Source organism: Polypterus senegalus, chromosome 2 (assembly GCF_016835505.1).
Source record: "Polypterus senegalus isolate Bchr_013 chromosome 2, ASM1683550v1, whole genome shotgun sequence".
Lineage (NCBI taxonomy): Eukaryota > Metazoa > Chordata > Cladistia > Polypteriformes > Polypteridae > Polypterus > Polypterus senegalus.
The window spans coordinates 52,521,768-52,540,310 of record NC_053155.1 but is presented as its reverse complement, the minus strand read 5'-3'; the positions used below and the strand labels follow the sequence as shown (position 1 = coordinate 52,540,310).

The 18,543-nt window shown below is 36.9% G+C and overlaps 1 protein-coding gene across 6 annotated transcripts in view; it reads left to right on the top strand.

The window, feature by feature from the left end:
- The window catches only part of LOC120522906 (nectin-1-like), a 73,751-nt gene that overhangs the window by 19,329 nt on the left and 35,879 nt on the right, over window positions 1-18,543 (top strand). For 5 of the 6 annotated variants that reach the window (XR_005632531.1, XM_039743682.1, XM_039743681.1 and 2 more), the window contains 4 exons: window positions 3,074-3,179; window positions 6,609-6,760; window positions 8,655-8,763; window positions 10,377-10,421. Coding sequence is in view for 5 of the 6 variants with exons in the window: in XM_039743682.1 (XP_039599616.1) it covers window positions 3,074-3,179; window positions 6,609-6,760; window positions 8,655-8,763; window positions 10,377-10,421 (412 nt within the window). In the remaining variant the exon portion in view is untranslated. The remainder of the gene's footprint in view (window positions 1-3,073; window positions 3,180-6,608; window positions 6,761-8,654; window positions 8,764-10,376; window positions 10,422-18,543) is intronic. The other variant, XM_039743680.1, reaches the window with a different exon arrangement.

Here is an 18,543-nt window from a genome sequence, read left to right as displayed (position 1 = left end):
GGAAACCCCTACCTCTCATGTGTAAAAACTTCAGAAAAATGAGGATTGTGGGCATTTCCCTGTATATTTCCCTGACTGTTCTTTTGCTAATGAAACAACGAAATACTGTTTTCTGGTCATCTTTTTTTTATTATTGACATTATTTTTCTCCAGATGCATTTTAGTTTTCTTATTATCCTTTCTAACAGTTGCTGTAACACTCTTATAAACTCTACAATCAACCCTTCTTCATCCACAGTGGGGTTCTTTTTATTGTTCTGCTTTTTCTTAATTTTGTGAGGAGCTTGCTCTGTGTTGCATGTAAAATGATCTTAAACCACTATTGTTGTTTTTTGACTGTCACCATGCCTAAATGTTTGTCCCAGTATACCGTTTTTGTCTCCTCAAGGATTACCTATGAACACTTTAATATCACTTCTGTTTTTTTGTTTGATGTCTCCTGTGACAGATTGGGGGCGCTATCGCTCCCTTGAACCCTTGTCCACAACTCCAGACACCCTTGTCCATGTGACTTGGACGTACTTCCGGGGCGTAAGGAAAATAAACTTCATTCCTCCCTGCAGCGTCCTCTAGTGGCCCCCACGGTATCCAGCAGGCCTGTGGATAAAGACTCCAATGTCCATGATTCCCTGCTGGTCTTCGGGGCACCTCTATGCTGCAGGGAGAGCTCCACCTGGCGGCTTGGGGGTATCGGCCGGGATGAACGGCTGGCCATACACCACACTCCGTACTCGCCAATATGCAAAAAAACCCACATATGATATACCATATGAAATATTTTGTGTGGTAAGTTGCACAGTTATCAAGAAGACTAAACCAAAAATTTTTTCAGCAAAAATGAGAAGGACTTGAAATTGTATCTGCCACATCAGCTGATCCCAGGGGATCACCCTCAAATGGGATGTGAATGGTTAAAGTTACTCTTTTTTACAAAACTTTAAAAAAATGGGGATTGGTAATATTGGCATGTGGAGTGTCATTTTATGCTATTTTGAGGTTGCTGATCATGAAGATAACATTTTTGATATTTGATTCTTCACTGGTGGTTCAAGCCCTCCAACACAAGTATGCAGGGTATGGTTTTAGACTATTTCTGGGCCAGTGATCATGAATATGTTATTTTTGATTTTTGTCCCCTTGCTAGGGATTTCGCCCTCAATGGACCTCTATCACAGCATGAAAAATATTAAAATTTTCACAATCGAGAATATTTTACTTTAAACATTTACATTGAAGCACATATTTTAATTTTTCAAATACTGTATCTGACACAGCTTCACAACTGTTCACAAATGCTATGCCGGAAGGGAGTGAGTGGTACGATAATAGCTGCACTGCAGTTCAAAAATGTTGAGAGGAAACCCAAAAAAAAATGTGCAACTGCACCTTAGAGTAAATATAGCTGATTACCCATTTCAGTTCAAAAGATTAGACTTTCCTGTAAAATTGTGTTTTGCAACGACCATCAAAATCACTAGGAAAAGGCAGAAATTGATGTAATGCAAGAATGTTTTGCTCATTGACAGTTATATATGTTCAAGAGTAAGCAGCTCCAAGTGACCTAATAATATTATTATTCCCTGTTTTTATTTATTCTTTAATTCAAGGTGACATTCAATATTTGCGATATAATTAGTTACATTTCTTTTGTCTTCCCAGTTGGAACACAGGCAAGTGAAGTGACTTGTTCATGGTCACACAGTGTCAGTAGCAGGATTTGAACTCACAACCTCAGGGTTTGAAGTCCTTAGTTCAAAGCCCTAACCACTACAGCATATTGCCTGGTAATAATATTAGCTCTTGATTAAAAAAAAAACAAAACTCTACAAATATTGTGCTGCATACAAAAAAAGCACTTAATTAAGCCCATGTTACCTTAGATGGCTCTTTCAGTGATCTGCAGTTGTAGCTTTTATTTACATAATCCTAGCCAGTTGGAGGAAGTTGGAGGTGTGCTCCACTGAAGCCGATCATCTAAGGTGACATATCGAATGACTGAGACCCACTAGTCTGTGGCAGGCTAGGATAAAATCAGTTTTGAGTTTCTTTTGGCTTTCAAAACAGAAAATGATGCAAAGGATCTTGCATAGATGAAATCAACTGTATGGGGTCCTAACATCAAATAGAAAAGTGGATATTTACTACCATCTTGCCCAGGCATTTGTCTTGCCATTTGCCATTAAGGCTGTTAGCCTTTTGAAGGAGACCAGATGCTGAAACAGATAAGGTCTATGTGAGTTTGTCCTTCTTAGTAACTTGTTCAAAACATAATGGAAAGTGAAGCAGCTCTCACCAGGAAAATTAAAATGACTATAAGGAATGACACCCCTATCTTTTGAAAATTTACTAGACATGGTATCATTACAATATCTGTTACAAAAGATTATAAATACAAATAGAGAATGTGTTTTTATATTTAAACTTTATATAATAAGGAGTGGTTGGCATGGAGGCACAGTGGAATTGTTGATGCCTCGGAGCATGGAGACCAGTGTTCACATCCTGAGTTCTCCCAGCATGGAGTTTGCATGTTCTCCCCATGTCCACATGGGTTTCCTCTGGAAGTTCTGGTTTCATCCCACAGTCCAAAGACATGCCAGTCTGATGAATTGTGAACACTAAGTTGATCCTAGTGTGTGTATGTGTATGAGTGTATTCACCCTCTGATGGGATGGTTCCCTATCCAGGGTTTGCTTCCATCTTGTGTCCAGTGCTTGCTGGAGTGGACTCCAGCTTCACCACAACCCTATATGGAAAAGCAGGTTTGGAACCTAGATAAATAGATAATAAGAAGTAATGCTTAAGGCTTTTTATTTGTTTCTCATTTTTACTTCTCCTTTATATGATTTTTGTCATATATGTTTCTATTTTGATATGTTTAAAATATTCTTAATGATTCTATTTGATTTAAGTGTTGTAATGCATAATTAATAATTTTAGCTTGTTAAAACAAGAAACAGGATGATGAGACACGGTATTCATCTTAAATGCCTCAAATTTCTAAAAAAAAGCTAAATATTATTTAAAGTATTGTTTTCCAGACCTAGCTCACAATTACTTTTTCCTCTTTAAGATGCTCCAGTTGTTAAAGTACTCATTGTGGATCAAAAACCAAATGAGGTTATAGCTGACTGTGAAGCAGATGCTAACCCCCCAGCTTCTCATTATACATGGAGAAAGTATGTGATTTAACTGCATATTTCCTAATTAAATATTAAGTAATCTTAATATGGATATTTCTTGTATTTTTTAAGGAAAACTACCTATTGAATTCCCTTTTCTGTTCATCTCTTTCCTAATCTCTCTTAATCCTTGTGGGGCCTGCAACTGAAGTTTCAATATGTAAAATATTTAACTGTATATGACGTCAAAGACTTCATGTTTACAGTAAATAAGGCAGTGTTTACCTGAACTCCAGACTGTTTCACATTTACATATATAAACAGCATATATACAGTGTATACCATATATATAAAAAAAATTCAAATTGTGCTTTGGCAGAATAAAAGTTATAATATATAAAAGTATTCGGACCTCTTCACACTTTAATATGTGTTGTAGATATAATCTTAAATGGATACATTTTTCATTGTTGCCCATCACTCTATTCTAAATAACCCATAATGGCAGAGTGAAAACATTTATTTAAAAGTAAAAACTGAATATATATACATATAGGAATAAAATCAGGAATAAAAACTACTTTATGATACGTGATTCATTTTTCTCCCTTTGTGGATCTCCAGCCACAAATACATTATATATATATATATATATATATATATATATATATATATATATATATATATATATATAATGTATTGTGGCAGCCGGCCCAGACACAGAGAGGCGGAAACGTTGGCTTCACCCAACACACGTTTATTTGCCATATTTACAAGTGCAGTCCCCAAAGTCCTGGCCACAACACAATGCCTCCGTCACTTCTTCAGGCCGCCTCCACTCCTCTCCACCAAGCGCTCTTCTCTCCCAACTCTAGCCCTGAATGGAGGGAGGCGGCCCCTTTTCTGCTGCCCCCGGATGTGCTCTAAGTGTGTCCCGGCAATCTTCCTCCGACACGCCCCAGTATGGCGGAAGTGCCAGCTGCATCCCCGGAAGCACTCCGCGGGTGTCCCTGCTCCTCTTCTCCCCAGCACTTTCAGGTGTGGCGGAAGTGCCGAGGTCCAGGCCTTCAAAGGCATAGGGGTGCCACCTGGTGGTGACCACGGGCCCCTACAGGGTGGAGCTTCAAAGTTTTGTACTCGTGGCCTCCAAAGGTACCAGAGCAGTTGCCCCCACATGATCTGGGGAAGGCGCTAGCCCTCCTCTGGGCGTCCCGGCCAGGTTGCCACCCCAGCCATCTCTGACAGTATATATCCATCTCGGTGACAGTATATATATATATATATATATATATATATATATATATATATATATATATGACAAATAAGTCGTTCAAGGTTTGGGGTTTTTAGCCCCGTATACTGCAACAAAAAATAGGTCAGTTGTTTCATACAAAACGCAAAAGACACTGAAGGGAGGGAGGATGGACATTTTATGGAGGCGGACCGGACATTGATGTGAGGAATGCTGGGATAGCTGTGGTGGATTCTGGGAGCATGACATCATCAAGGGATAGCAGAGGGATAGAATATGTGTGCTTCCTATAGCCGTCCGGGCGTTGTTTAGGTTAGTACACTGCCGTCGACCCCCTGCGGGACGTTTTCCGAAGCAAACCGAGTCGATCCGCTGTTCCCCAAACACTCGTGCGTGACAGGACCCCCCCGTATGTATATGTATATACACATAGAGAGAGAGAGAGAGATATAAATGTTTAGTATTCTATATATATCCTAGTATCCTAATTAACTGAAGAAATGGTTTCCATTTTGTGTGGATACTTAAACCTTAATGTGTTACCAGTTTTGGGGAGATTTTTCTAGGAATTTAAGCTTTTCCTATGCCTCACTCACGAATAGTAATTTTAGATACTTTATTGTGACTGGTCATCCCACTCTAGATATTAAATATTAATAATACTCTTTATTACCAGCAGTTATTGTGTCATCTTAGCTGTTAATTTAATTTAACAATTGCCAATATTTATCTTTAGAGAATTATTTCAATGTAGCTTTTGTTTTAGCTTTAAAAAGGGCTTTTAGATGAGCATTAAGATGACAGAAAAGTCAACAGTAGGCTACTGCAGTTGTCTAATATCTAAGACAAATATGGATATCATTTCTACCACTTTTAATATTTCAGTTTTCCAACATGTGCTTTTAAACTAAGATTAGTTATCATTTTGACTCAGGTTTTGTTTCATTATTTTGATTAACAAAATTATTTTTAGTTATTTTAGTTACTGTTTTCATTAATGATAATAACTTTGCACAGAAAATATAACTGTGTATATTTAAATGCCTTAAATGCTTTGGAGAGTTTAAAACATGTGACTTTAGTCAGCAACAAACAAGACTATCACTAATGGCACAGACGTTACTGCAATGCACAGATAGCCTTTTACAGTGTACCCTAAGCTAATTGGTCTGATTTTGTAAGATGCAGTTACCAAATATGTAGCAACAGAATAAACATATTATTAATCATCTGATTGCTTTGTAGAAATAAATGACTTTTTCTTAAATAAACATGACATTGATGGTGACCTGAAAGTGACCCTGTTTTTCCCTTGCTGTCCACTCTTATTGTACCTACATCATCTCCTGTTGACAGCTGTCTGGTGATAAGCAACTAACGCCCAACACTTCAGTTATTGCAGGGTACACTCTCACATCCACTCTAGCACTCATATAAAGCCATTTTAAAGTCAAAAAATAACTAAACATGCATTTCCAGTTGAACTGAATTCATTTCAATTGAACTGAATTGTATGAAGATTCAACATTCTCTGTTCATTTTAGTCCTTCAATATATGTATTAAGTGCAAAAATCTCTTATAAATGCATTCATGAAAGACATTCCACTGCAAGCAAATAGTAGATATCATTATGCAGAAGAAAGATTTGAAAAGCAGCCATTTGTTTAAAAATACATTTGCCTTAGTCACTAGCATAAAATGAATAATGAATATGGAATGGGCACAAGTCCATCACAAATGTTCAGCACGGCATACTGTGCGCCTCTGGCATATTGTACAGTAGAAACAAATTCTTGAACTAACAGTAATAAATGTTTCATAGTAATAATAATAAAGGATTATTTCTCAATGAAGAGTGCACACACGTTTTTCTCACCTAAACCGTCTTCTTTTCTAGTTGCTTTTGATTTTACTTTCAGTGCTATGTGTTTTTGCTGACTGCCTAAGGATACTGCACAAAATAGAAATAAACGCATTTAAAAATATGAACATTTTACCGTGATATGATAATGTTTGAGGTCTGCCTAGGATAATGTTGATCCTATAAAGTAAATTTTTTCTCTCCTGTATTGACTTTTTGTATTCTTATCTAAATGCAGTCTGTATGAAAGTATAGCACACCCTTGTATTTAAAATGTTGCAAAGTATGTTTTTCGAAAACCTTTGGTTTTAATTTTTAATTATTTTTGTTTATTTTGTTTTTTATGTTTCCAAAATCATTGTTTTGTTTTAGGGATAATGAGAGGATTCTTGAAACTACAAATATACAGACAGAAGGAAGTAGGATGATTATTAAAGAGCCAACACCCAGCATAAATGGATTTTACTTCTGTGAAGCTGTAAATTCAAAAGGCTCTGGAGTTGCCTCACTATATTTTTATTTCAGTAAGTATAATTATTGTTATGTATATAATGACAAACTGGCTTTACTTCTAAGTAGAAAAAAGTACTTTGTAGTTTTCTTGGTAGTACAGTGTGATAAACAGCCCGACCACAGACAGACACCGGGTGTCGAATGCCACACACGTTTTATTATAACAAAAAGTCCCACACAGCACAGCGTGCTCCCAGCACCAATTATCCTCCACAAGGGCCTCTCCTTCAGTCCCTGTGGGCCGCCTTTCCTCTCCTCCCGGGAGCTTCATCCTGCTCCCGGTCCCGACTCTAGCTTCCTGATTGGAGTGAGGCGGCCCCTTTTATTTCCATCTGGATGTGCTCCAGGTGCCTGATGACGTCCAGGAAGCACTCCTGGCGTTGCTGGAAGGATCTTCCTCCACCTTCCCAGGTGTGGTGGAAGTGCATGTTTCCCAGGCTCCACAATGCTTGGGGTGCTCCCTAGCAGTGGCCATACGCCCCAATGGGCTTGAGCCTCCTTGCTCCTTTCCCGTGATCCCCCTCAACATCCAGGTTGGTTGCCCCCTCATGGCCTATGAGACATATAAGCCACCTCCCGGTCCTTCCAGGTGTCCCGGCTGTGTCCTGAGCCCCAGCCTCTTGTGACAACAGATTATAACTTGATGTATTATTTCTGCAGTGATATACATAGAATCCATCTTTTACTTCTTATCTTACTAAAACAATTTGATTCATTGAATGCACAAAAGCATAAAAACAGAGTCAGTCTGTTTTGCAGCTATTACATGTTTCTAATATTTATAAATCTAATTATTAGTGAAATGAATAAAAGTAGACACTTTTAATCTTTGCTCTGTGATGAACTGTGGAATACTTAAGAGTTCATTTATTCATTAATCATGTAATACCAACAATTCGAAGTTAAGCAATTTGTTGTGACACATTTAGAAAGTGTTGTGGCAAAAACAAGTCAAGAAAATGGAGCAGTAATATCTTGTAATTATGGAGCAACAAGTACATAAGTAATTGTTTTTTTTTATACCTGAGCAAATGTATGCTGATATAAAAATGCACATTCTCTATGCACAATGGAAATACATCTCTGCCAGTGTCCAAGAGTTCTCAAAATCTCACACTCCCAAAACCATATCAACAACAATGTATTTCTTGTATATCCCAAACTCACAGAAGGAATGCCTCAATGAGCTTTAACAGGCCCTGTTTGATAGCACCCCAGCCTTGACTCTTTAAGATGACAAAATAAAAACTAACTCCAAAAAAAAAAACTTTGGGAAGATCAGTTCAGAAAGGGACCCCCTTCCTCCAGGTAGGTGGGGCAAGCGTAAAATGGGGTAGATGCAACGCACAAAACAGAATGCAAGTAATTCTCGTCACAGAGCTAGATGGCCAACCTATCATGGCCGCCTCAGAAACATAATCCAACAGTACAAACTACTTTGTTATTGCACAGTAGTTCTCACCAAGTGTAGGCGCAGAGCACCACAACAACTCTCAACGCAAAATGCAGGATGCAATATGCTATGAACCTGATGGCAAATCTTTGTTCACTCACTATATAATGCCGACAGATACCTTGTATAAGACATTATCAGTTACTTTTTTTTTTTTCTTAAATCTGCTGTTGCTATATAAATGTAAGTCTTTTGGAAATCACCGTGCTGATGTTGATTCTGCTAAGCTGTTAATCAAGCTTTACTATCAGAAGACTCCCATGTACGTGACGTCACTATTTTATGCACTCATATAATGACGGCCCATGTGCCCCAAGTTTTAGGTTTATCTTCTTCCATCAAGATTATAAGTTAATCATCAGTCATTGACCTTATGTTAATTTGTTATTTTTTTGTGTGCTATAATCTCTTAACAGTGTATTTATAATATCTTTTCACTTTTATTGCTTCAGCTTCAAGATCATACAGTGGTATGCTTGCTTCTGGAATTATATTGTTGATGCTTGCCATGACGACAGTTTTTGCCTTAGCCTGGTATAAAATAAAACAAAGGTCTGAAAGGTGAGTTCCTATTAGCATGCAGATTCTGTTATGTATATCATGTACTGTATGATAAAAGGCTGTTATTAAGCACTGTTTGTGTGTTCTATTCTCATAACTAAAGATGCACCTCCATTGTCTGCTTATAATGGATTTATCTGTATAGACCTCTCTCCTTAATAATAATAATATAATTTGAGACAGTATATTCTGCAGTATTCTCTATCCAGTCATCTTCTCTAAGCATATTATTCCTGCTAAGAGTTGGTTTGTTTAAAGAAGGAGCCTACCACAATACCAACAGGCACATGTCTAGAAAGAGTCATGCATGAAGCATACATTCTAAATTCTCTATTTGTCCCATAACTGTGTCTTTCTGAATTGAAGTGAGGTTGGAGGGGAGGAGGAGGGTAAAGATGGAGTCAAGGGTTTCAAGAGGAAATCTCCCCCAATTCGGAAGACCATGCAAAATCCAATCTAAAGTCTGTGTAAACCCTTCTATGCATGTATTGCTTTCACCCTAATGCATTTTCTCATATATCTTTTACTCAAAATTCCTATTACTTATATATATTTTAATTGATACTCCCCTTTTGTCACTAGCTGGCTTCTAATTTTCTAAATATCTCCCAACAAGAGCTGCTGTCGGCAAAAATCCCATAATCTGTGGTACATGCAAGAACACTAATTACAGTAAATGCTTTCATTTTAATTAGTAGTTTTGAATATACAGAAGTTTTAAATTATACCACTATCTAAACGTTAGGACAAGATAAACCAAGTATATGTGAAGATATGAAGGAGAAAGTCGATCTTGTACTGTTCCAGGCTGTAGATATATAAAGTGGAAAAAACAGAAAATACGTAGTTGTATATGGAAAGGATAATGTAATGCACTTCTAAGTGTAGCATATGTTATAGAAAAAGTTTTCAATGTTAAAGTAATGAATGATATCTTAATATTTTTGTTAATATACTGAGGTTGTCCTTTTATAGGGTGGTAAACTATAATATTCAAAAATGTTATAAAACCTGTCAACATCAGAAGTAATTAATTTTACAAATATGTAATTTTTATGGATATTAATATGATTAAATGAAGTACTTTGTTTTGCGTATATTTCAGTCAAATATTTTTAAAAAGCCACTTGTTTATATATACTGTTTGCCTTTCCCATTCATTTCTGTGAGTCTCAGCTGATTTTAATAATAAACATTTAAAGAAAGAGCACTTTTGTTACACAAAGTCTCCTAAAATCTGAAAAGGAAAATGCTAAACATGCTCACATGCTAAATTAGATACTGTAATGGAAATTTAAGAAAATAAAAAGTAAGACTTAGGGAGAATTAAGTTATTAGCCAACCTAACAAGCTTTGTGAACTGAGTGGTCTGTGTTCATTTGTTAAATTTCTTAAGTATTTAATGCTTATCAGCAGTTTGGATAACATGAAGGAATCTCGGGCGTTGTAAAGAAATTCTTTATAACAGAAACCTTTTTTTTATTTTTTATTTTATTTCACATTAGGATAACTTAAACCAAATTGAATTGTGTCAAATAATGTGTCTTAGTTTTTGGAACATCTAATAATGCTTCTCCTTAATGCTGTTAACATTCCTCTAATTCTTTTCACAGTATTCCAGTTTCTGGCTCACCCTCTGAAACTGTCCAGATGCAACAGTATGTTTTATATGTGGCTATTATATTTTATTTTTTTGCTTTGGAATTTTTAAACTGTATATATAGCATGGCAGTGTACATTAGACTTAAGTTGAAATTCATACAGGAAATTTATTCAGTACTAGTTAAGGTAATTTAATTTAGAAATGGCTAATTTACAGTTAATTTGTATTATAAGAGTTAAAGAAAAGAATCTCAACTTGCCATTAAATAAACACATCCAATGTATGAGTCCACAATGAAAGCAATTGTCTCAGATTTTGTGCATTTCCCTGGACTTCCACTATTTTTATGTAATTGAATATATTTGCATCCACATTTTTTACAAAAGTTTAAAGGACTGGTGTGCAATGTAATCTGGTCTGCGTGATAGTACTGCTGTCTTACAACACTTGACCTCTGTTTGATTTTTTAAATTTGGGATTCCCTCTTTGTGGAGCCTGTATTTTCCAGTGGTGAAGTTCATTTATTCTAGTGACTCTAGCTTCCTCTCATATTCAAGCGATATGTTATTAATACGGTTGCATGATTTTGCCCAGTAATATACTAGCATCTTGTATAGAGCTAGCTTTTGACCTGAACCCATTGATGTTAGCATAGGCTCCTATTTTCTTAACCATGTACTATAAAGGGTAGCATGAGAAAATTGATGAAAAAGTGTTGCTAATTTAGTGAAATTTTATAGATATAATGAGACTAGGAGTGGCCAAGTGTAATTCTTTTTGTGATATGGATTAAAAAAAACATTTTACCAATGTACTAAGAATTAAGGAAACCTGGCAAAACACACCTAAAACTAAAGCACTTTGTATCAAATGTTGTGCAAATCTATACACAGAAAATGTAAAGGGAAAATGTAATTTTAGGTCATTTTATCAGTTACTTAAATGTAATTTGGGTATGAACTTGCATATGAACTGCATGTAATAAATGAGCCTGTCCCTTTAAGAATACCGTACAGTATATACTCATGGTTAAGTTCTCCCACGGATAAATCGGAGCTTGATTTTACCATATAATTTTTTTTCTATGTATTGTGACTACGTGATCACACGGTAATACCCGAACTATTCCAAAGCACCGTTTGCATTGTTATGTATTTTTTGTAACTCGCAACCTCATACACCTTTATTGTAAGAGTATCCCTTATCTACGATGGAGTGTTTGATCAGAAGAAAATATGAAGCTGCTTTTAAATTAAAAGTTGTTGAAGTGGTAAAAGAAATTGGTAACTGCGCTGCTACAACAAAATTTGATGTATCTGAGAAACTGGTGCAAGATTGGAGGAAGCAAGAGGATTTTAAAAAATGTGTTGTATTTTTGAACAGGTGTATAAGTCGGGGTCTGATTTTATGATCGATTTTTCGGGTTTCAAGACCCGACTTATATGTGAATATATTACCCAGAATGATTTGTGGCTCCACCTGATTGGTGAATTGATATTTCCTATGGCTCCCCACAACTCTGTTTTGGATTAAATATGTTAGACAACATATGTATGTTTAAAGACCGAAGTTTCAGTCAGGGAGAGAGAATATGAAAAAGCTGTGGTTCAAGAAAGAGAAGTGAATGCCATCAAATCAATTTGAGAAGCAATGCATTAAGCGTTTCAATGGATAAGAGGTGGGCCTGTGCAGATAGTTAATCGTTAATACAATTATTTGTTAAATGTTTCAGCCTGAAAAGTATATGCAAATACATCATTCCAGTATTCATCAAAAATGTCAGAATTTTTAGTTATAACATGATGTGGATTTTAGGCTATACTGCCCACTGCTAGAGGACACCATTTAGATCATCACAATTTCTATGTTCCATAAATTTTTTTGTTGGAATGTAGCTGTGTTTCGTATTCTCAAGTCTTTCTTTCATTATTTAATGAGGTTTTTAGAGGCTCCCCTTCTCATCTTTCCCAGTTTTTCTTTAAATTGTATTGTTTTTGAGAACTTCAAATCAAGGTCGTACATTCACTGCGTTAATGGGGAGTCAGGATTATGGATATTGAGCCACTTATTCTTTTTGAATGAATAAATAGACAAGGTGGAATAGAACACTAGAAAAAATCAATATAGGCATTTGGGAACTGCCTCGGGATCATAATGCTGCTGTGTTTTTCCCAGCAACTGGTATATAGTAAAATGACATGGAGTAAAATTCCAAGGATAAATGGACAGCAGTGTTGCTGTTAATTTAGTACATCAAGGAATCTCAACCATGAGGGAATTTGCTGAGACAAAATCTTTTAAGATAGTTTCAAAGTGAATCCTTCTCTAAATTACACCAGTTTGAACTGTTCAAATAGAGTATGAACTTAAAAAGTGCAAACATTAAAAGTGAAAAGATGCATTTGGAAAATTCAAAATGGTGGAAAGAATGTCTTTGGACATTCCGATGTATGTCTGTGGAGGTAGAATTTGAATTGAACGCATCAGTAAGAAACAAAGCTGCAAGTTACTTTGGCCTGGGCACATTCAGTCCATGTTATTTCAGAATCTCTAAATCTCACTGTCCAATACTAACAGTGAGGAGAAATGGTCAAATGAAAGAGTAAGGCTGTCCATGCACAGATTTTACCAAAAGTTATCTGTGGAATAGTCAGTTGAAGATGCACCAGTAACCAAAGCAAGGCCCCAATGCCGTGACATTTAGTGAATCTATGGAGAATGACTTTCTGTAACTTCAGTGCATTTCTAGGTAATACTCTGATGACTCAGGAGAGGCAGACAATACATTTGTGAGAGAAGTTTGATTTTAGTCAATCATATTGTTGCCACTCTGAGGAGGCAACCCTGAATTCATTAGATTGATTTAGGTTTCTATTGGAGAAATGAGGATACTGTTTCTGGAAAGAAAATGACTTTTCTTTTAATGTTTAAAAAGTAGACTTTTAAAAGGATGCTTTATTTTATTTCTATACTATATGTTATGTTGAAAACATGTTTACTTTAAGTAGACTTAAGTAGTGTGATTAGCTCTGCTATACTTTGAGTGTAAGCTATTGGTTGGCTATGCATGTTTTTGTTGATAAATGTTACCATTAGTTATATAGACATTCTGTGCTGTTAGCTAGCAGTTATGATGTCAGCAGGGTAAGCTAAAGCATCTGGTTTTGAAATCATGATTTTAGTTTTGTGAGCCTTGGATATTGGTAAAGAGCTCTATTAGATAAGCAAAGTTGCTGATCAGAGAATAGCTGTGTTGTGTGAATTCAAGAATGCTCTGAATTACTGCGGACATTTCAAGAAATGCAAGAATTGGGCCACCTGAGAACACTAAAAATTTAGTAATACCAGGTTAATTAGTTCATACACATTACAGTATTTTGTTTTTTCTTTATGACACTATATATTTGAGTAATGCTTAATAAAATTCTAACTTTCTTTCCTACTTTTTGTGGTACTCTAATTGCCTGGGGATACTGATGTAAAAGAAAAGAAGAAATATTGTACTACAATAGCAATTAGTCCTGGCAGAGTGATAAGAGTATTAGATTAGGGTCATCCTAGAACCCAGCCATGACAAAACAGTGAATTTCTTTGGTTAAGGTCACAGCATAAGCTTCACTTCTGTGAGACTGAATGTGTAGAAATGGTAAAAGTGTTTTGTATACTGTAGCTCTTCATTGTTGTGTTGAAGATGGGGAGAGAACCTTTGGATTGTAACACTGATTTGGTATTTTGTAATGTTGAATATGTCCCAGCTATGGATTACTAGATCAACTCTTTGTTACTGTAGGAGTGGTCTTGGAAGTGTGCTAATTATTTTCATACATTTTCTAGGGCTGGAAGAAGCTAATGACCACCTGTCATAGAGACTGTTCGAGGAGCTGCTGAAAGAATAAGACTTCTTATATTTGTAGGCAAGGCATTCAGAATCATTAAAGATAACTACAGGTAGTCCCCATGATACTGACATCCAACCTAAGATTTACGCACAGGGTCGCAGCTGCGATGCATGGGCCTCGGTAACTGCCGTTCCGTTATCTTCGGCCTGGGGACGCTGCAAGTGGTGGATGGATGGAGGCTAGCGGGGGTGATTTCGCTGCTTGTGTAGTGTCCCTTGGGTGGCTCCTAGTGGCAAGCGGTTTCACTGCCTGCCCACCACACATGTCTTCCTCGTTCGTTCTCGGTGGGCGGCTGGTAATGCTGCAAGCGGTGACCCGGTTATGGCTGAACGGAGGGTGAACGGGGCCTGTCGAATGGGGGTTGTGGTTGGCTATTCAATACCCTCCTTTGGCTGCACCGTGTTCGTTCTCGGTGGGCGGACGCTGCAGGCAGCTTACTGTAATGGAGGTGACTGTGAGGTGGGCTGGTGATGAACCGCCCCCATTCATTCTCAATAGCAAGCCTGCTTGTACTGTTACATGCATAGCAGGAAGTTCCATTACATCAGACATGTTGACGACTGGTATCTTCCTGCTGTGATAACGTGTACAGTGCTGTGCAGAAGAGCTCATCTTAACCTTTTGTCTTCATCCTTCAAGAATGTCTCTGAAACACAAATCTGATGCAGGTGCTGGTGATACAGTAAAGAAGAGAAAAACCATCACTGTTGAAAATAAAGTAGAAATAAAAAGGTCAGAGAATTGAAACTGCATCATTCATTGGCAGAGCACTTGATTACAGTCGGTCAACAATAGCATTTATTAAAATAATGTACCTGTTCCGACTTACATATAAATTCAACTTAAGTACAAACTACAGTGCCTATCTCATACGTAACCCGGAGACTGCCTGTATATGAAATTGTCAAGACTAAGTCATTTTTCCTTCCTGAGGAATGAATGAGTTGTATTGGCCTTTGAGGTATGTTTATGAACATTAGTCCTAAGTAGGATTATGAAGCGGTTGTCAGTAAAATGATTATTGCACTGGATGGCAACATTGAACAGGAGACAACCTATTCTGGAAATGCTGTCAGTTGTTGGGGCAAGCTGCATCTGCATCTCCATCTCCCTCTACTGTAGTGCTGGGCTACGTATGTGGGCTATGTGAGAATGGAAACAACCATCAGCTGAAAGTCTATGATCTCTGCACATATGCTGAAGTCTGGAATGTAAGACTTTGACACTTTTGCTTTTTGTGTCATTTTGACAAGCAAATTTTAATTTTCCTTGGTGCAGGTGTAGGTGCAGTCCCATGAGTGTCTGTGGGTGTGGATAAAAGTATTGACTTGCAGCAACTGTTACAACAGGGTTGGAAAAATATGGTAATGAAGTTGAACTAACTAGTAAACTATAGCAGTAGAAAGTATAACCTTTTGCAAAGTGGTACAAGGTATGTGAGCTGTCTACCATGCCAGCTGGATTCTCATGAGACTATAAAAGGTATCTTTTTCAGGTCAGCATGATTGTGGCTTAATGCTGCTTAAGAAAATAGCAAAATCATCTGTCTTGTCATTTGAAATAACACAGGGCAAAATGCCCACTGAATTGTGAAACTATTTTATTTCCTTTTTCTTAATAATTTTTAAATAGTTGTGCTGTAGTGGTGAGCCTTCACCTCCACCTGGGTGTTATAACTGGTTCTACACTCTGCAGTGTCCACCCTATGGAAAAGCAAAATCAAGACTTTAAAGGGAATTTTGCTAAAGCAAAGTTTGCTCAATGCAGAACCACTGACCCCCAATCTGATGATGACATTTACATAATATATTACAAAGCTTTGGCCTCTTGCACTTTGTCCTCTTTAGTGAATAAGTGCCGGGTGATAAGTTAGCAGCAATCTGTCAATACACAGCATAGGTGAGAAGTTTTCTACTGACAGTACTGTACTGTTACTTCAGTTTTTGAGGACATGAATTCTGATAGCAGTGATTGCTTTGCCCTTCGTGTGGAGTTGAAAAAATTAAGCCTTCATAATAAGCTAATCTAATTTGTGGGACAATGAAAACTTTTAATGATTTAAACAAATGCTTTGAAATTAATAGTGAAATAGTATAAATGTAGATTCTCGATTGTACATTTTCATGGTAATTTTAAAGAGGCTATATAATATATCTTTTTTTTTTTCTTCTTCTGGTGACTCGGAAATGCTGTCTTGCATGTGTGTTTCTGTGTGTGATAAAGACCTCAGATCCGGCCCAGGATAAACCTCTAGCTTTTATGTGCTGCTGGCATGAGCTCCAGTGAACAAACAGATTACAATAAATAGTATTTATTATTTTAGTAATTTTAAGAAAAGAACCATTAATCAGTAACAGAGAAACATTTTTTAAAGACAAGTGTAGCAATTGTATTGAATTAACAGTAAGTATAATGACAGTATGATGCAACAACACCATTTTATATAGTGAGCAAATAAAATGTCCATGTTCTAAAGACTGCAAAGTTGTATGGAACTCTTGCTGAACATTTGATGTATCAGCACACTTACAGGATGAATTAGGAATGGGCCAATTTCTGAGGGATGCTTTTCACAACAACTTTATTTGTGTTATATACTAAGGGCTGGGACACTGTTATACATGTCATGGCCTGTGGCAGAACTGTGCTAATGGGCTCCTCCACAGCCCTAGCCTCAAAACCTACTAGCCATTTAACAACACCATTACTAACAGAACATTATAAAAATTGTATAACATTAATACAAATACAAAACATTATCGACATATATAACATTTCTAGAATCAAGGAGATGATTTGCATAAATCCCCACTCAGTTCAAGTTTGATTGAACTGTGATGGGTATAAGTGGGTTTGGGTTTGATTTTCATTATTCATGCAGTCCTGTAGCATGTATAGCACACAGCTTCATGCAACATATTCTTTACCAGGTATAGACAAAGTAAATGAACAACTTTTTGAGTCATTTATACAGCAATGCTAATGTAAAACACATGTACATGAAGGAGAGATTATCTCTTGCCTGTTTAAGGAGCAGCTGGGTATCTACTTGGAAGCTACATGTTTGCTTTAATCATCTATTAACACTGTGGCTTCCATCAGGACAAGGTGTTACAAAATGTAAAATTCTATTTATTAGTATCGAGATCAGTCAAAGCAGACTTGATGGTGCACTTATCAATGCTGCTGTTTCTTCTCTCTAGTCACTTAAGTTCTGGTCAGTCCTGTATTTGTAAGCTGTTTGCATTTTCTCCTTTGTGTGGAAGTTTCCATATGGTCTGGTTTCTTTCTAGAATTAGAAACATTTTTACTAGCAAATATAAATAGACTCTAGTATTCATGAATGTGGATGTGTATACGGCTTTACTGAAACTGATAGTTCCTATCCCAGGATAATTTCTGTTTTGCAGCTGACATTGTAGGGATATGCATTAACGCTCCACCATGCATTCCTGGAATAGGAAAATTCAGAATATGGATGTTTTTAATTATTGATAGAATACCTAGTTAGTAATCTTAGTCACTATACTTGCATACAGTTAAATTTGGTGTGACATCTCTTATAAAAGCAACAATATGTCAAAAGAAGAGAACCCAAAATTATGCATTTACAACAGAAGGAGCAGTAAATTAATACTAGCAATAAATAATTAGATAAACAGATTCAGCCTTTTGGAGGCTGAATTGTGTGCACGTATAATGACAGTCCAATGTGGAGTTTAAATCAGTTTGTGGCAGTTGTACAAGATGGTGACGCAGGCCACAACTCTGGGAAAATAAACTAATTTTCTGTCTATTTGTGTGAGATTGGGTTACCCTATCCTGCCTACCAGATGGCAGTGGATCACACATGGGATGATGTGTGTGTTGTGTCTCTGCTGATGCCGCCAGCCTTCTTTTTCAGTCAGCTAACACAGACATGCAGCTTCTTCCGTTCAGTGTCTGTAGAGCTGGCTAAACACACAGTCACTCAGTGAGACAGGATGCTCTTGAATGTGTTGTGATAGATGTTCACCAGAAGCTGCTAAGAAAGTTGGTCCTCTCTGTATTTCCTAAGAGAATGGAGACTTTGTTGGGACTGTTTCACAAGGGAACATTTCAGCAAAGAACTTGAAACTCTGCACATATTCCACTTGAGAAGTTTAGATACTGGAAATTGGGGCAAATTAACACATATACTAAAAAGTCCCTTATAAATACAGCAGACAGGAGTGCTTCAGACTGCAAGAGAATCAAGACTGGGTTTAGCTGTGGCTGGTTGAGTGAAAGGTGTTTGCT